Here is a 19,978-nt window from a genome sequence, read left to right on the forward strand (position 1 = left end):
CTGTGAGCCATCATGTGGTTGTTGGGGATTGAACTCAGAACCCCTGGAAGAGCAGTCAGTGCTCTTAACCACTGAGCCATCTCTCCAGCCCTCCGCATTGACTTTTCCTTCCAAGCCCTTCCTTCTTCAGCGTTGTGGCCCTTCTTTATGCTTTCTGAAATTTGAGAGTGGCTTGCCTGAGAATGGCTTTTTAAAATTATGTGTGTCACTGAGGAATCCCTTTTGTTCTAGACCCATTTCTATTCTCTACAGAACATTTACTGCTCTTCTTTTGGGGCAAAGGCCAGTGGTCCAGATATGAAGACCCGAGTGTATCTGGCACTGGTCTTCAGTGGACTCTAGCCCAGCATTCTTGTCTTTATCCTTTTCAGTCTTCATTTGTCTTTCACGTTGCCTTTAGCTTCTTTTTTCTCCTTCCTGAAGGTATATGGTTCTGCTCTTTCCTCTCCTTTTAAATGGAGAATGGTATATGCGGTGACTTTGAGTGTTTCTCAGCCCCTCAGGGTTCAGCATTGTCTGGTCTGATCAGTCACTAAGGTGAAATATATATGAAACATTGCCTCTCCTAATAATTTATTGATAAACCTAACTGTGGATTTATTCTTAACAGTGTTGGCTTTGTGGCCAGGTTTTCCAGTCCTAAAAGCAGTGCTTTTGTTGGGTGTGGTAAAATACACCTGTAACTCTAACACTCAGGAAACAGGCAGGATCAGTAATATGAGGGCAGCTTGGACTACATAGCAAGACCCCGTCTTAAACTGGAGAAAATGAAAACAAACCAATCAAAGCAAAACATAATAAAACTCAAAATCACCACAGAAGAATGTTAGAGATGCCCTTTGCTGCTTCTGTTCATGGGGCATTTTAAGGATGCTTGTTTATATTGCAAGGGGCAGAACTTCATAAACTGCATGTATCTGAATTATCATAGTATGATTAAATGTGACTACAAAGCATATATCTATATGCTATCTATATGTGCCTAAATATTATATACTTTACAACAGATTATAGGTTATTAAAAGTACATTATTTTGTGAAAGTGTGTCTAGTGCCAGAATATTGCACACCTCATGAAGTCACATGCTTTCGCATTTGGTCTGTGTTAGTTCATTTATTGCCTTGTTTACTAGTCTGTGTTTTGTGTAAACCAATGAGTTGCACTGTTGAATATTACTGTGTGTCTTTCTGGGATTTAGGTTGTGGAAAATGCCCTTAAAGTGAATCCAGTATTAGGCCCACAGATGTTTCAGCGGATTCTACCCTGTGTTTTCAGAGGTGTAATTGAAGGCGAGGTAAGACCCTCTGCAGTTTCTAGGATCGCATTGGACTTCAGGTCCTACCTTTGATTACTCTTGCATTAGAAAAACTACATCTTTTTCTCATTGATATTTGTGAAATGAAAGCTTTGTCATTTGGAAATACTTAGTTGAGTAAATTTTGAGGATAATAACATGAGTTGCTATATGTTTCCTCATATAAAAACTGTAGTTTTCTTTGTGTCTGTTTGTGCGTAGGGTGGGTGTTGGTACATAAGTGTTTCTGTGTGCACATGGAGGCCAGAGGCTGTTTTGTGCCTTTTCCTAATTACTCTCCACTTTATTTTTGGAGGTAGGATCAGTGTCTTTCTCTCTCCTTCTCCCTATCCCTCTCTCTTCCCCTAGCTCCTCCCTCTCCTCTCTCCCCTTCTTCCTCTCCCACTCCCCCCCTTCAACTTGAAGTTTGCCATTTGGCTAGACTGGCCTTTGAAGAAGCCACTGTCTTTATGCTTATACAGCAGATACTTTACCCAGTGAGCCATCTCTATTATCCCTAGTTTCAGTTCCTATTTGTGTAAAAGTAAGTAGTAGTAATATAGACACATAATACCCGTACAGTTGTTTAGAAGCTTTTTAAGAATTCAAGCAATACTGACAGATTATACTATACAGAGCAACACAAAATTGTTGTTTTATGTCCCTGAAAGAAATGTTATATTTTTAAATGTTGATACTATAATCATTGATTTTTTTTTTTTTAAATCATTTATAGTTGTACTTTAACACAATTTTACATGTCCTGTATTTTAATTGTGCAGAGGTATCCAGTAGTGATGTCCATTTATCTTGCTGTTATGGGTCGAGTCTTACTACAGAATACCAGCTTCTTTTCTTCACTTCTTAATGAGATGGGACACGAGTTTAATCAGGAGGTAAGAGTCTGTATGCTTAAATTTAAGGAAGTCTGTGACCATATATATATGTGTGTGTATATATATATATGAGATAGTTGATGAAATAGCGAATCTTTACATAAGTTCTTTTGAAGCATTGAAATCTTTACATTATAAATTTTTTAACAATATGGATTTTACCTGTTGCCTGGGGTAGAAGTAAGAACAATGGGGCTGGAGAGATGACTCAGCAGTTAAGAGAACTGACCGCTTTTCCAGAGGTCCTGAGTTCAATTCTTAGCAACTCACAACCATCTGTAATGGGATCCAATGCCCTCTTTTGGTGTGTCTGAAGATAGCAACAGTGTATTCATATACATAGAATAAATAATTAAAAAAAAAAAAAAGTAAGAATAATGGTCCTGTAAATAGCAGGTAAGTTTTTTAGTTTGTTCTCATCCAAAATTAGTAATTTAATTTTTACTTAGCTTTAGAGTAGAATTTTGATTTATTTCAGTTTATATTTTTTCTTTATTAATTCATAATCTCAAACAGAACACCCTACATATACTCATGAACTGTTGTATTTCATTCCTGTAATGAATTTAATATGAAACCAAGGATTGAGGAAATTTCTGTTCTCATTATAATGGAATGTAACTTTTGAAAAAGCCTAAATGTATTTAAAATTCAGTTGTGTGACTAAATAGCATATGTAATATTCTGTAAGAATTTGATGTTTTCAATCCATGTATTAAGACTGAAGAAAGACAATGATGCAGTTTGTCGCCTATGATGGAAATAAATCTGTTTTAGGAGACCCAGGGTAAATGAGTGGAAAGTTTGCCATGGAGAATTAAACCACAAATTTGAGATCCTAGCCTTTGTTTCAGTGAATTGCTAGAAGAAATATTTTCACTAGTCTGTTGTTTTTAACCGAGATAAGAACTATTTAAATGTTTGTTTAGTTTAATTCAACAAAATTTTTGAGTGATTCTGGTAATATACTTCACAGCATAAATTTTATGTGTTTTAGCAAATAGTATTTTAAATCTACATGAACTCAATCCTATCCTATCTCATATATGAGAAATATTAGAGAGCTGGTGAGAGTCCATCCTTTGAGTATATGGGCGAGTTGGGATGCAGAACCCACTGCTGTCTCAGTCTGATGTTCTCTGCTCTCACTCATCCATAGACAGCCCTCACTAGGCACTGGGCAGAGTTGACTAGAAAGCTCAGAGTCTCTTTTAAGGGGAAAAGGACTTAAATACTTTCATAATATGAACATTGTGCTAGAAATACAACCAATATACTATAGAACAGAAAAGCTATCAACTACATTAACAAAACAGCAGAAACATAAAATGACCTGTAGTTCTGTGTCAACATTGGATCTGGTTAAATTCAAATATATTTTAGTAAGATTTTAAGTGACAGAATTGTAATTAAGCCATAGATAGTTCTGAGCTTTTAAAAAGGCCTCAGAATATTAAACATTAAAATTATAGTTCTTACTGAACAGTTAAAATAACAAAGCTTTAGTTCCCGTATAATCAAATCAAGAGCTATCCCATTCACCCTTTGTAACTTTGTAAGCAAATACTTTTTAAACTTGAGAGATTTTAAGTATTATGGAAACAATCTACTATCCTTTATCTTTAGCTTCCTATTGTCTTAACTTTACATTTTGTTTCTCAATTTTGCACTTTTCTTTTTTAAATTTTGAATGTTTAAAATGTTTATTGTTTTTAATTTTGTTTGAATGTGTGTCTGTGTATGGATGTGTCCACATAAGTGTGGTGACCGCAGAGGCTGGAGGCGTCAGATCTCCCTAGAGTTGGAGTGCCAGGTAGTTGCCAGCTGCCTGATTGTGTGTGCTGGGAATCGAACTCATGGCCTCTGAAAGAGCAGTATGGCCTGTGTGCTTGCCCACAGAAGCACTCTCCAGCCCTGTATTTTATTGTTTGAGTTTTAACTCTTTGTGTGTTTCTTTTGTAGTTTATTTTGGAGGGACAGACAGCCACAAGTTAGGTTCAATCTGATGTCTGCCCCCTTTAAAATCTCTTAGTGTATAAGCACCTTGTCTGCTTGGATGTTACATCCCCTCACTGCATTTTATCAACAATACCAATGCTGGAACTGTCCTTGGCCCTGCTTTACATAGGAACAGGAAATATGGTCATGACCTTATCTGTCCCGTTGACAGGTCATTTGTTTTTACCAGAAGTTGTAGTAGAAATGTAAAAGGAATAAGTTTGGATTCCCATCTTCAGAACTGGAAACGGTGTTGAGCTTAGTAGTTCTTGAAGCACCGTGTAGATGTTGCTGTTTTGATCATTTTAAATATTCTTTGAGTTCATAGACTATCTCAAGTGTAGGGAACTCACATATAAAGGGATTTCACCTAGCAGCTGCTTGCCTGTTCATTAGAAATGACCTAACTGCTAACTAGGACAAAATGTAGCAGTCTTAAAGTAGGAGACAATAAGAATGTGCAGTGGATTTTATATGTCCAGATTTTTATGGTGACTATTTGTCATTAAATACTTATTTTCTTAAAGTGGAAGTAGAAACCTATGTATAAATAAGCCTCATAAAGAGATCAGTGTTCTTGATCTTTACCAGAGAGAGAAGGAGAGAAGGTTGTCTACCAGAAGGCAGCTCACTGCGGATGCTACTCGGACCTACAAGCCTTTCTTTCTTTCCTATCAGTGTTTACCCTTGTGTGGGCCGCATGAGTGAGTGCCTTTGCCCGCTGAGTCAGCACAGAGTCAGCTCTCTCCCCCATCGGGGATGGACACTTGGGTCGCCTTCAGTCTCATTGGTGCTCACAGCTGGCATAGGAAGTGATTGACTTCTTCTTCCCTCTGAGGCTGAGGGCTGGGGTTGCAGCCAGTCTGCTCCTCTGAGAGGAGGCCTAGCAAATTAGATCGGCAGCTTATAGAACACAGGACAGTAATCATCAATTTGAAAGAAACTATCATCTAAATACAAATATGTGTAATTTTTCAGTATGTCAGGAAGATGGTCTTGATTTATTCAGTGATATTACTCAAAATCCCATTGGCTTCATACAGGCTTTGCATACTTGTCTTTGTCTCTCATGATCAATTGGAGTCAGATTTGGTTTTTCTTAAATTTCTCTCCAAACCAGAGTGTGTCCCAAGTTCTATGACTTTGAGTTTGTGTACTTGAACTTTAACCATGTCTTAGGCTTTAGTTGTCAACACCACTTACTCATGCTCAAATGGACTTTCAGATAGTGTGAGATACCTCCTTTCTTCCAGATGGACCAGCTTTTAGGAAATGTGATTGAAATGTGGGTTGATCGAATGGACAACATCACACAGCCCGAAAGAAAGAAACTCTCAGCTTTGGCTTTGCTTTCTCTTCTGCCTTCTGATAATAGGTAAGAGGATGAAATCTTGATTTCTTTCTTTTTTCCTTTTCTATATTTTTATGTGGATGTTTTTCCTGCATATGTGTGTAATCACCGTGTGTGTGCAATGTCCCGGGAAGCCCAAGACAAAGAGGGCATTGGCACCCCTGGAACTGGGTTACAGACGGCTGGAAGCCGCCATGTGTGTGCTGGGAGCCCAGGCCTCTGGAAGAGCAGCCAGGACTCTTGAGCCCTGAGCCAGCTTTCTAGCCCAAAGCTGGTTTCTTTTAAGGTGTAACATAGCTTGGCATTGTGTCGTACAGCTATAATCCCAACACTCTGGAGGCTAAGGCAGCCTGGGCCAGAGCAAGAATACCCTAAAGGAATTAAAAAAAAAGAGCAAATAATAAAATGATTAATTGGATGTCTGTGGGTGGCCTGCTCTGTAGCATGCTTCCCAAGCCCCTAGTCTCAGTGGTGAGTACCATGGGGTGCCTAGGACCCAGCCCACCTGTAGCGAACACCTTGTTCCATCGCTCTTGCTGCAGCCACTCTGCAAGGATCCCCACCCCCACACAACTTTAGTTTGAATTTTAAAGACATAAAAGCAACTATATAGACTTGATACTGTGTGAGAAAGATGACTTCAGTATATTAGATCTTTATATTTTAGGGAATTTTCAGAGAACCATTACCTAATGCTAAATTAATGGCATGGGTCCACTAATTTTTTTTGCGGTTGTTGAGTGTAACTCCCAGTATCCTTTCTGCTTTCACAGTTTCATAGCTAAAACACTGCACACATTCTGAACCTTCAGTTTGAATTCCTCTGGTTTTTTAAAGGCATACATTATTTATGCATAGAGGGTAATATTTCATTGAGCTGATCTTTTTAATGAAAATAATGTGTAGGCTTATGTACATAAGCCTTCTTTTAGTGTTTTCAAAGGAATTTTTCTTAAAACCCATAGGTTAAACCAAAACTATAACAAGTGATAGTAATCCTTTGGTGTCTACTCTAAATTGGCAATCCATTTTCCAACTTATTTTAGTTATGTATGCTTTTAAAAGTTTCACATAGACATATGGCATATGAGTTTTGAATTTTGTTTTAGCTTCAAGTATGTCCCACTGGGGAGAGGCTAATGTCAGCTCATTAATTTAAACAGGGATTGGTAAAGCAGCAAAGTGTGCACCTTGCTTTCCTGGGGACAAGGCTTTGTGGTGAAATTTCTGGGTATCAGCTATACTGTGTCTGCTCTGATTGGTCATACTTTCATCTATAATTCTCATCGGAAAATAGTGTATGTAGTGTTAGTATTTGGGAATTTATGCATATACGTTTATAAACTCTTGAAGGTTTGTTTGTTTTTTGTTCAGAAAACAGTGTCTGGCTTGATTGAACGTGACTGTGGGCCAGGCTGGCACTGAGCAGAGGCGATCCCACACTTCTGCTTTTCCACTGCCGGAAGCCAAGTGTGCACCACCACATGTGCACTTTTTTGGTGATTTAAAAAAAAATATATATTAGACTTGCAGTATTGCAAGGTAGAAACTATGGGGTAGGTTCCAACGAGTTACATTTTTCTTTATAGTTATGAAAAAGGCACCAAGGATAGGTGCTTTATAAAGAGAAACAGGGTCCAACTCACAGTGTAAGAGGCTAAAAGTTCAAAATCTTGTAGACCCTCCTTTGTTTCCTGCCTCATGAGTTTTGATTAGATTAACCTGATTGTTCCTAAATGGATATTCATCATAGTAGACTTAACTGTTCATCTTTTAAAAATTTGTGTTTATTTGCTTTTTAAATTATACAAAAGCTATAAGGCCATTTTCATGTAAGTACATAATGTACTTGAAGATATTCCCCCATTTTCATCTTTTGAAATAAAATAAATCTTTTGTAGTATTTTATCCATACATCCTAAGTCTAAGAGGCAGTGTTCACCTGTCATTTCTTTGTTTTTGGTTTTTGTTTTATTTTTTTCTTCCTGTCCCTTTTGGGGCTGGAACCCTGTGCCTTGCACATGCTAGGTAAGTGTTCTAACCCTGAGCCACACTCCTAGCTCCTGATTTTATAGCATCTCACTCATGGGAACTAAGCGGCGTCCCGAAAGAACTACCTTAATCCCGTCCGAGGGCAGCATCTCTTATGACCTCATCACCTGCCTCTTGGTGCCACTTCTGAGATGCCGCCTGCCTCTCAACATTCTCTGGGCAGACTAGTTCCACGTTTGGTGATGGAAGCATGTTTATTTATATACTTTTATATATATGAGTACTTTGCATATACATCTGCACACCAGATCCCATCACAGATGCTGTGAGCCACCATGTGGCTGCTGGGAATTGAACTCAGGACCTCTGGAAAAGCAGCCAGTTTTCTTAGCCACTCAGCCATCTCTCCAGACAGGTAGAAGCATGTTTTAAGTGATTCTGCTGCGCTGTCCCTCCCCTGGAGAAGCTTACTTGATATGAAAGTTTTTGGCTTATATTTGATTGGTTGTTGTTTATTGATCGAATATTTTGAATGCCATGAAAATCATACATAAGGATATATACTTTGGTGTTTACAAATCCTGATGTTAATGTTCAGATCTTGTATCACTTCTTCTCCAGAAATGAGTTATTTAACGTCTTCATACTGTCTCTTCAACTATGAAATTAGGCCAGTAGTGCATCTTTTAAAGCATTGATGCTGATGTTGAAACCATTCATCTAAGAATTTGGTGCATCCTTCCCATATGTTAATTGTGTTAAGCAATTCATACTGAGCTAGTGAGAATTTCTTGTTTTTGTTAATGCTACAGTACCTACTATATTTATGTATTTATTACAGTTTATATTGCTGTCTTTATTGTTCAGAATGGAAAATACATATGTTTAATGTTCATTTGTGAATATGGTTATTCTATTGTACCAAAAGAAACTTGTTCTTAAATTAGGGAGTGCCTGGTATTATTTCCGCATCTCTAAACTCTTGCTGATACATGCAGTGTCATTTTCACAGGAACATTTAATTACTCTTTGTGCCTGCATAGACAGATAGTAATGTTGGCCTTAGCATTTATGAAAGCATTGTATACTCTGTTAGATTTTAATAAATTAAATTTATTTACTTTGTGTGTCAGTATTTGTACCATGGGAGGTGTGCAGATAAGAGAAGACAGCTTGGGAACCAGTCCTCTTCTTCTACAAAACATGTCCTGTCAGGTGAACGTCAGCCTTGGTAGTAGATGCCTTTACCTGCTATGCCATCATCTTCCTGCCCCTAATCTGTTGGCGTCTCTGTTCTAGCTGAGTTCAAATCCGTCTGTACAGACACAGAGAGTTGTTTTCTTTCTGTGGGCGTTTTCTCTAAAGGCTTCACTTAGTGGTTATATTTTTATTCTTAGAAGGGGTATGTTGCTATTTGGAAAAATTAAACATTAAGAACAAATTTCTTTTGGTAGAATGCAATAGTTTTATGTAATTTCATAAAGGTTATTTATAGTTACTGAAAGAGAATTTTGTAGACTTCCCAAGTGACACCCTTCCCCCTGAAATTAGTAGTTAAGGCAATATATAGAAACAGGTAAAGTAGACAGGCTACGGAAGACAAGGACGTCCTCATGTTGTTCTGATTTTATCTCGTGTGTCTTCCCTTGATTTTGAATTTAATAGACTTGTCCTTTAACTCTTTCCTATTTGACTTGTATGGTTTAATTGAAAATTGTGTGCGTAGTATTCTCTCCCACTTTGTTACTGATAATACTAAAAATAAATTGATAAAAGTCAGAAATCAATGGCTAAACTATGTATAAGTATTCAGCTATAAGACTTTATTTACTTGTATGTGGGGGCATGTGTGAGATAAATATATATGTATGTATGTGTGTGTGTGTATGTATGTATGTATGTGTGTGTGTGGCACATATATTGAAGACACAGGACAACTTGAGAGTTGGTTGTCTCCTTTCACCTTGTGGAGACAGGGTCTCTCTTTTTTTCTGCCACGCTGTATACTCCAAGCTGCCTGGCTTGAAAGCTTGTAGACAGCTCTCTTGCTCTCATCTCTGACTCAGTATAGAATGATGAGATGCATGAGGTGCGAGCCACTGGATCTGGCTTCCTTATATGGTGCTGGGATCCAACTCAGGTCACCAGGCTTGTATGCCAAGAGCTTTACCTTCTGAGTGGGCTGCCTGGCTCCTAAATCTTTATTTAAATAAAAAATTACATTATATTCAGATTACTTTTCATGCCAAAGTATTCAAACTAATTCAGACATTCATATAGAGTAAAAAGTAATTCAGGAACATCTTTTACTCTTCCGCAACTCATTCCCTCCCTCCCTCCCCCCCTCCCCGCCTCTTTGTATGTTCCTGTTTCATATGTAAACACATTTGTGTGTGTGTGTGTGTGTGTGTGTGTACATTTGCACATGTGTTTGAAAACCAGAGTTCATCTTTTTTTTTTTTTTTTTCAAGATGAGTCTCTCGCTGATTTAGGTAGGATGCTGTCCAGCAGACCTCGGGATCCCCTCCTGTCTCTGCCTTCCCAATGCTGGGGTTGTGAGTATATGGAACCACATCAGCTTTTTTGACGTGGGTGCTGGTGGTCTGAGCTCAAGTGTTCATGCTTGCATAGTAAGCATCTTACCTACCCAGTCATCTCCCCAGTCTCTTCTCCCTAACTTTTATACAAGGATAAACTCGTGTTTATAATTTGGTAAGGAACTTTATGTTACTTTCCAACCCAGGGCATGGGCCTTAATTTCCTCAACTAATTGATAGTAATCAGTATTTTCTAAACAAAAAATATTTTTAAAAATTCAAAATATCAGGATATTGTGTTAATATTTTGTTCATCCTAAATTATTTACTAACTTTATGTACTTTTTAAAATCAATAAGTCTTCTGTAAGTATTTGAAAATAAATAGGACAATGCGCTTAAAAATTCTTGGTGTGGTAGTACATGCCTTTAATTACAGACTCAGGAGGCAGACTCAGGCAGGTCTCTTAGGAGTTCAAGGCAAACCTGGCTTTTATATATAGAGGGTTCCAGGCTGGCCATGATTACATAATGAGACTCTGTCACAAATAGTTTTATAAAGATCACTTTATTTTATATACTCCTATTTCAGTGTGCTTTTGATTTAGTGATTGTGCTATTGAGCAGGGGAATGTCTGGCAGTAATGTACTTGACTTCTGATCCTCAACACCTACCTTCCTTCAAAATCCAGCTGTGGTCCTGTCTCCGGGGAGTAGCAGCTGTCTGAGGAACTGTCCGTGAGCTCGGATTGAGTGTGAGAACCTAGCTTAACAAGCAAGTTAGAGGGTAACAGAGGGGACACTGGTGTCAATTCTGACCTTCATACACGCATGCAGGCATGCATGCACACACAAACACAGAGACAACATGTGTTGTTGATAACTAGAGACTTCTTACTTAGATTTTTGAATACCTCAAGTTTTCAGACATTTGACTTTAAAATCCTCTTTCAAGTTATAGGAACTACTTAGGTGTATATATTAGGAAAACAGTGCATTCTGAAAAAAATACTTTCCTGAACTTCCTTTCAACAATACTTTTGAAGCACAGATAAACTTGCTTCCTGTCTCTCAGTTTCCTGTATCCATGGCAACCCCTGTTTTACACATTGGCTGTAGAGGAACCAGTGTGAAGAGTGGCATTTCCTGCATAGCCATGGCTTTAAAATTCAAAAAACGGTGGAGTGCTGGCGGTCAGCAGTGCCCAGAGGAGCTGAGTTAAGGAACGGAGTTCTGCAGAGTTAAAACAAAGCCTTAAAGCCACGTGATGATACGAGTCCCTTATCGTTGGTAAGATTATTTAAGTACAGTCGTTTAGCCGAAAGAACCTGGTGGAAAAGTACAGCTTGCTTTTTCTGTAGTGTTCGTATTTTCCTAAGTTGTTATTTGATGTTAGGCTTCAATGTAGGTTATGGGGCATGTATCCAAAAATCGTTATCCTCACGTCATTTGTTATGTGTGTCAGAGTCGGTTCTAAAAGTTTATCTTAGCAAACATATTTTAGTTTGTTGAGTTTGAATTATCTTTGCTAAAGAATTGATTTCATAGCTGTGTTAGCAGTTCTGTTCCAAATGTTGACTGTAGCATATTGTCACCCATAATATGTGTTAACACACGGTTTGGCTTATCCTCCTTTAAATGGACTACTGAAGTTTCAGTATTTTGATACTTTTGTTCTAAGACCTTTCTGACAATGTAAAATTTTGTCTTTGGAGTCAGTTCTGCTGGGGGGAAAGGAGTTAGGTTGGGTTACACGTGGATTTTTATTCTCTCTTCCTTGCCTGTATTTATTTCTGGTTGCTACCTGCTCTTTGTTTGTTTGTTTGTTTTTAATATCATTATTGTTTAAAGGAATACTGGGATATTTGTATTCTTACCAACTCTAAATGAAGGACAGACTAACCCAGTCCTTTCACATTCCTTAGAATTTTCCTAAAGGTCCAGTTTTTCTGAATTTGGGAATAATGTTTCATGTTAGTGAAACTGGATTATTTAATTCTTTTCCAGAATTCTATTTGGGTAACTATCACGTATGAATATCTTAAAGGCTTTGTTCAGTTAAGCCATTTGTATTTTCTATCTTTAAACAGTTGTATAAATTGCTTAGTGCCTAAGGGGTGATGAGATGTTCGTAGTTTATATTTGTGGTCTAACTGGGTGTCTTTTGTTCTGAGGAGATTGATTGGTGGTCTGTAAAAGTCTACCCTTACCGAGAACTCACCACTGTCCTAGACATAGTTGGTATACTTGTTCCCAGATTCTTTTTAGTTGAACAATAAAAATTTAAGGACATAGATCTCAGACTTTCAATGTCTTATCCCTCTTCATTTTTTTGTATCTAGAAAGTAATATCTTAACAAAAGTACCATTAAATGTTGCTACAAATCTTGAGACTGTCTTTAAGTTACCTTTTTGAATCATGACAGCCTTTTGCATTTATCAGTGAGCTATTGATGTTGAGTTATTAATGTAAAGTATTACCCCCTAAAGCATGTAAAGATCATAAATGTCACTAGGGTTGGGTTCGGTAAAATTAACAATCTGAAACATTTGACTTTAACTGATAGTTATTTTAGAAAATGTAAACCTGATACATTTAGCTTGATAAGCAATTTATTGTAAATTAGAAACAAGAATCTTAACATAGATAATAATACATTTGAACCTCTGGGAGCATCTTTGAAGATCCTTAATCTGTCATTTAATAATCTTACAGAATTACATCCAAGGGTCCCTAAGCCATTGTCTTCACTGACTCCTCTTCAGGCAAATTCCAATTTTGTGAATACAAACTTTTGGGTCTTCAAGAGTGGCTAGCCTCGTCAGCCCTTGCTGTAAACGTCTGTTATCAGAATCCCATATCTATGTGTGGCAGAGCATTATGTTATGTTAAATGGACTAACATTACAAATTGCCTTTACCTTGGACCAATATATCCAGAACTTGGGCTGTAAAATCTCTTGTATTCATCACACGACCACTGCACTAATGATGGCCTGGCATAAAGCAAGCACAAGTGGGAACCCTTTGGAAAGCACTGTGGCGGAGAGCAGTCGCGTCTGGGAACCGGCCCCAGCTTCCCCGGCCAGTAGATCTTTTCAAGAGAGTACACTTGGTAATGCACTGGAGACGACTGCAGTTGTGTCTGTGCAGAAACAGCTCACTTCTGTTACCTTGACCTCGGAAAAAAACACTGCTCTACCAATTGATGCCTCTTCTGTGTCAGGAAAAGCATCTCTCATTTGTACACAAGAAGTTGAGAAGTTGAATGAGGCCTTTGACTTTTTGCTAGCTTTTTTCATCTTAGCTTGTGTTTTAATCATTTTTTTGATCTACAAAGTTATTCAGTTTAAACAAAAACTAAAGGCTCTAGAAGACTCAGTGGAAAATAGACTCGAGTATTACAGCTTTTATCAGTCAGCAAGGTACAATGTAACTGCCTCGGTTTGTAACACCTCCCCGGATTCTCTGGAAAGTTCTGGCTTGCAACAGATTGGACTTGATAAACAAATTGTTCCTGAAAATGGGGCACAAGTCATTCTCTTTGAACATTCTGCTTTATGACTCAACTAAATATTGACTATAAAAAACTCCGTAGTGCCATGTGGCCATAAAATTTAATCCTTCTCATAGAATTATGTTAGGATTGTTAAAGTGTTTATAAGTAATTTGAATAAAGTGTATTCGTTCTGCATATATTTTCTTTGAAATTGTACCAAGATAAGTAGCCAACTTTCTGGGTACTGAACATCATATTAAATATGTCACAAATCATGTTTATTTCTAAAGTCTTATAAGGTTGTAATATCTATATTAAATTACACATAAGGAAAAATGGGAGAGAGTTTAACTAATTTTTCAGAATCCTCATGACTTATGGTGTGTTTTAACTCTGACTTGAGCTGAAGCTTTTAATTTTATGCTTTGATGCTGCCTAGGCACTAAGATTACAGTATTGAAAAACTAGATGTGGTTCCTAGTCTTGCTAGAACCCGAACCTAGAAGAGGACCCATGATTAGTATGCAGTATGCTAAGTGCTGTTCTCGGAAGCACTTTTGAATATGTGGTGATGAAGGGCAACTTTATGAAAACAATAAGAAGCATTAAAACTATCATTCTGTGCATAGACCTCTTGGTGCTCAAGAGGCAGAGGCAAGCAGATTGTGTGAGCTCCAGGCCTGCCAGGGTTATATAGTAAGGCCATGAACCAAAACCAAGACAGAGCAGCAGCAACAACAAATTCACTTTATCAGCAAACAGATTAACCCAGTAAAGAGAGCTGTCAGAAAGGTTACCATGTTAGAAAGATTAATGAACAAGAAAGAATACTACTTTTTGGGACTTAAAGTCCTGACAAGATTTGCAGCTGTATAGATAGATCAATGGTTAAAGGCTATTATAATTTCATGCTTTATTCTGAGGGCCACGGGGAGCCCTTGAGAAATTTATCCACTGGAGAGATACTATGGAATTCACCCTCTTTTAGAAAAAATTCACTCTTTATGGAAGGAACAACATTAACTAAGAAGCAGAACTATTAACTCTGGTGAGAGATGCCAGTGTAGTAGTGGGCAGGATGGATAGAAAGTTACTCTGCCAGTCTGATGACCTGTTTTGGTAATTGATTGAGGGGAGCTAAAAGATGTCCCGCTTTTGCTGTAGGCAATTCTGTACTCCATTCTGGAAGCCAAGGAATGATGTTGAAGCCGGTGAGCCAAGAGGCTCAGTTTTGAATGAGTAGGATTTCAGGTTCATGTATAGTTGACATCCCTGTATACATACCTGGCAAGCAGGAGTTCAGGATCAGGGTTTATCTGGTAAAGCTAATGCACACTTATCATCTAACACATTGAAAGTAAAAACAAAACAAAACCACTTGCTGCCAAAACAACTAAGCAAGAAAGATTAGGACTCGAGTGTTTAGACTCTTTAATATAGATATTTATTAGAGGAAATCAAGTAATGCAATGATTTTCTATATTAGTACACGTTTGAAGTTAGATGCAAATAATATTAAGCAATAGTTTAATAAACAAATAATAAATGTTTGTGAGTTTATCGTGACCTGAACCACAAGTAGATGATCAGTTATGTTTGTTCTTCCTCTTGATCCAATTTTTATACTTTATTAAAAAGTTAATACTATCCATATATTCCAAAACATTCTAAGGTATTTAATCAAATAATAATTTTAGCTTCTTTTCTAAAATAGGAATACTTGTAAGGTAATAGTATTATATAATGCCTTAAGACGATAGGAAAATTCTATACTGTATAATGCCTCAACCTCAGATTCACCCAGAAGTTTTCTTATCCCTGCTTCATTTCTACTACCCAAGTGTGTGATTGAGTGGGTGTGGAACACGACTGTTATTTTCAGGTTTGTTTTGTTTTAAAACATAGTCTTTTTATGTAGACCAGGTTGGCAAAGTGTTGAGATTAAAGGTGTATGCCAACATAGCTCTCTGGTTTTCCATTTTCACAAGTTTGCCCATACTGCTGGTTGGGAGACCATGTGTTGAGAATCACTGCATAAAGATATCTGAGGTGGAAATGAGAAAATGAGAAGGATCTGAGGTGTTAGTTTAAGATGTACTGGAAGTGGTAATAGGGCTAAGAGATGCTCACTGGGCAAAAGTACTTGCTCTGCAGGCTTAAGGACCCGGGTTTGAATCCTTGGAACTTGGAAAAGTGAAAGTGCCTGCAGTCTCAGAGTCAAGAAACCCTGTAAGCATCTAGGCTTACAATGGAAACTAACCAAAGAGATCCTGTCTCAGGCTGGGTGGATGGTGATGATGGATGATGGAGGTAGTCCTGTCCTCCACATGCAAGACCTGCATTCACTTACAAAAGAAGGCTCTAATAGTAACTTCTACACCCACACTAGGGTTTTCAGTGTTCTAGGCTTAGTTTCTGATTTCAGAGCTGGGGGCGGACGGTGATTATATTAAAAAACAAAACAAGCCAGGCAGTGGTGGCACATGCCTTTAATCCCAGCACTTGCGAGGCAGAGGCAGGAGGATTTCTGAGTTTGAGACCAGCCTGGTCTACAGAGTGAGAGTTCCAGGATAGCCAGGACTACACAGAGAAACCCTGTCTTGAAAAACCAAACCAAACCAAACCAAACCAAACCAAACCAAACCAAACCAAACCAAACCAAACCAAACCAAACCATTCTTTTTACATTACTTATGACTGAAATGAATATTTTTCCCCTTGAGGCATTCTTAATCAATGTGTCTTTTTGTCAACTCCTCAGAATTCGGTCTGTTCCAGTTGTTTGCATATAGTAGCCAAAGGTACATTTAATGGAAGAAAATGCAAGCAGTGCAGAAGTGTGTATAGTAAAAGGTAAAAGACCCTTCCTACTCCCCAACTGAAATTCTGTCTTAAAGACACCCAGGAGAAACATAACTGTTTGGAGTTTAGAAAAATCCTTATGACAGGGTCTCTACTTTGATCTTAAATGTCCCAAGCTTAAAGATTCCACTGCTATGATCCAGAAGCTTAAGCAACAGTTTAAAAAAACAAACAACTATTTTATATGTATTTTTGTACATAACATAATTGACTGAGATTCAACCAGAAAACTATAGTTCTATTACTAGCGATCTATAAATGGAGCTATAATTAATCACATTTGTTTTCATGAAGTATTATCCAGTTTGTGCCTTGTCAGCAAGTGCTCACGTTAAAAGTATTGGTAAAATCACTGTTTTTTTTGAGACGTGGCTTCACAGTGTAGCTCTGGCTGTCTTGGACCATGGTCTTGGACTCTGTAGACCGCGTTGGCCCGGAGCTCACAGAGATCTGACTGCCTCTGCCTCACAAGCACTGGGATTAGAGGTGTGCAGCTACTGCCAGCCAGGAAACTATACTTTTAATGGGAAGTCATTTTCAACAATGGGAGACCTTAAGTAAATGTTCTTGGTGGGGATGGGGTGGAGTGGGGTGGAGTGGGGTGGGGTGGGGTGGGGTGGGATCTCCTGTTGAGTTTCCAGTACATGGACAGACATAAACCTCAGTCTGCTCTTGGTTGTGTCTTTGGAATGCTTGCTTTGGCCAGATAATTTTCTATGGCAATCATTTTTTTCTAACCTTAATTTTATATGGGTATATTTCTTTGTATAAGTAATAACATAAATAAATGAATATTCTTTGATACACTTATGCTTTGCCTTTTAAAACTCCTCTTTCCTCAATGATTTCTTGCTTATGAAAGCCTCTTGACCTCTCTTGTAGCATGGCTCCACTTAGAGGTTTATTATTAGTTAAACAGAATGAACTTTGCAGGGGCGGGCAGGCAGACAGTAGAGTCCCTAACAGATAGAAAGCCCTGGAGGTGCAAGTCCATGACGGAGACCAGTGAGGGTAGACAAGGGAAGGAGAAGAGGACTGGCAAAAATACTGCTAGGAGCTTGGGTTTTTAACTGTAGATGAGAGCTATTATTGAAAGATACAAATGTTTGCTTTAAAGCAGGGGAAAGATACATTCAGATTTTTCAAAAGAACACTCTAAAATCAAGTGTGATGAAGCATATCTTTGATTCTGGGGTGGGGGTGGAGGGCACAAATGGATCAAAGGTTAAAGGTCGTCCCCTTGAAGGCCGACTTGGGTTATGACAAAATCCCTCTAGTGTGTGCTTAGAGGATGAATTGCAGAAGCAGGGAGGGGAAGTTTCCCTGTTTGTGAGGTCACTTGGGACAGGCTTGGCCCGTGACACAGCGTCTGTATGGGAATATCTGGAGATAAATGTGGCAGAATTTGATGGTGAGTCGGTTTGGGGAAGAGTAAATGAGAAGTGTTAGAAGTGAAAACCCAGGTTTCTGGCTTGATTCTGGTGTGCTAGAGCTTGTGTGTGTTTGTGGAAGGAAACTTAGAGAGCCTGGATTTACCTCTCCCTTTTGTTTCGGTGTTTACTTTTGCTTGGGGCAGGGCATTCATAGTTTGACATGCTTGAGTGCGATGCGCTTGTGAGGTTACCAGGAGCAGGTGGGGGAGAGGCTGTGGTTCAGATAAGATTCCCATGCCCTGAGAAAGCTCCTGAGAAAGTGTGCAGGGATTGGGATTTTGTCACGGAGCCCACCTAGATGGCTTTTTCGGCTAGATTATACATGTAGCAAAGTAGACTTCTCTCGATATCAAAATTCCTTTGTATTTAAAAAAAATTCATAAATAGATTTATGAATCACTCATCCTCCATGTTCTGGTGCATACCCAGTATAAAGTAGTCAGTTGCCTATTTCTTATCTATATATCATCTATTCATGATAGCGATTATATTTATTTGTTTAAGTGTTTCTGTAAACATTTGTGTGTGCGTGCACACATGTGCCACAGTACCTATGTGACCATTGGAGGACAGCTTTCTCCCCTTCTGCCATGATAGTCTCCGGGGTTGACCTGGTTGTCAGGCTTGGCATTGTTAACCTGCCGAGCCACCTTGCCAGCCCCATGACTATAATTTTAAGAGGAAATAAATAATAAGAAAACTCCAGAAAGAAAATAAAGGAAAGTCTGCAGCATTTGGGATCATGAATTAGCTTGATTACTTATTGAGTGTTCACACATATAACATTATCCGATGGGGTATAAAAATAACCATAACACATGATTCTTATTTAAGTTGTATATCATCTTAAGCAGAGCAGTTCTCAAAAATCAAAGGACAAAAGAAGAACATAGCATGAAAGATGCCACACGGGTTCGTGTCCAGTGAGTGAAGAGCTTTTATTGAATCAGGCGAGCACTCTGTTATCTCTATGAGAAGTCCCAGAAGTCTTCATGGTGGAAGTGTGAAGCAAGGGAGCAATTCGAGAAATGGAGAACATGGAATATTGGTTTCTCTTGGGCTTCCAGGCATGGCTAGATAGATCTTAGGGATTGTTTTCAGGGACTATAGTCCTAGGCCTTCATAGTTGAGATGAATTCTCACTCCCAGTAAGTGAGGTTGAGGGGTGAAGAACTAGTTCTGGCATTAGTTTGGAGTGGGTGATCCAGGAGGACTGCCAGGGATGACACCCTGAGAAGGAAAAACCCTTCTCCTGGTTATAGTGGGGTGGTTTTCATCCAAAGGCACACAAGGGCAAATGCAGTTGCCTTTAAGCGAAGTCCTACCCTCTCTTCTCCCTCCCAGCCTTCTCATTTCATTCTGCGTTATAGATTTCTTTTGATCGTGTCTGTTTTAAATGTCTAGTCACATTTAACAACATACATCTAGAAACCGGCAGCATGGATCCGAAGGTTAGGATACTCACCAGTAAGCTGGCGATCTCAGTTTCATCTCTGAAATGCCACATGGTAGATGCAGAAAACTTGACTCCTGCCTGTGAGTTGTCAACTCTGACTTCTATCTGTACGCCCCGCAAATAAATAAACGGAAAAGTATTTTAAAAAGTTCAAAGCCCTAATTCTAGAAAATAGTATAAAAAGTTGATTCTTTATGCCCATATGTGCACAGGAGCAAAAAAAGGGGGGTGTGCTTCTGATCCTCTGGATGTACCGGTGGTGATAAGCTGTCTGAGGTGGGTGCTGGACACTAAAGTCCACTGTTCTGCAAGAGCAATCAATACATGCCTAACTGCTGAGCTGTCTCTTCAGCCCCATTAAAAACCTTTTTAAAAAGCTCCATTATAAAATGGTACAAGTTGGGCCACTAGGAGGAACATATTATACAGCAGTAGCCTTAGAAGAGTTTGTAATGTCTTCATGCTTATTTATTTAAAGATATATTCTGAAGCCTAGAGTGGGGGTACACACAGGTAATCCCAGCACTTGGGATCTGTGAGTTCAAGGCCAACCTGGTCTAGCCCCGTGTAGAAATGAAAGTATGATCCTGGAGGCACTAAAACTTCAGCTACTTTGAAAAATCTCTTAGTATAGTTTGATGGTACTATGTCATAGTAGAT

The 19,978-nt window shown here is 38.6% G+C and overlaps 2 protein-coding genes across 6 annotated transcripts in view; both read left to right on the plus strand.

The window, feature by feature from the left end:
- Positions 1 to 19,978, plus strand: part of Ipo11 (importin 11) — a 132,661-nt gene that overhangs the window by 81,207 nt on the left and 31,476 nt on the right. For all 5 annotated transcript variants that reach the window (XM_029468283.2, XM_021180389.3, XM_085830859.1 and 2 more), the window contains 3 exons: positions 1,200 to 1,295; positions 2,078 to 2,191; positions 5,443 to 5,564. In XM_029468283.2, coding sequence (XP_029324143.1) covers positions 1,200 to 1,295; positions 2,078 to 2,191; positions 5,443 to 5,564 — 332 coding nt within the window. The remainder of the gene's footprint in view (positions 1 to 1,199; positions 1,296 to 2,077; positions 2,192 to 5,442; positions 5,565 to 19,978) is intronic.
- Positions 10,634 to 16,931, plus strand: Lrrc70 (leucine rich repeat containing 70). Its single transcript, XM_029468285.2, has 2 exons — positions 10,634 to 11,358; positions 12,785 to 16,931. The coding sequence occupies exon 2, from the start codon at positions 12,955 to 12,957 to the stop codon at positions 13,630 to 13,632; it is 678 nt and encodes a 225-aa protein (XP_029324145.1). The 5' UTR covers positions 10,634 to 11,358; positions 12,785 to 12,954; the 3' UTR covers positions 13,633 to 16,931.

Source organism: Mus caroli, unplaced genomic scaffold, assembly GCF_978045245.1.
Source record: "Mus caroli unplaced genomic scaffold, Mus_caroli_1 scaffold_15, whole genome shotgun sequence".
In the NCBI taxonomy this organism is placed as follows: Eukaryota; Metazoa; Chordata; class Mammalia; order Rodentia; family Muridae; genus Mus; species Mus caroli.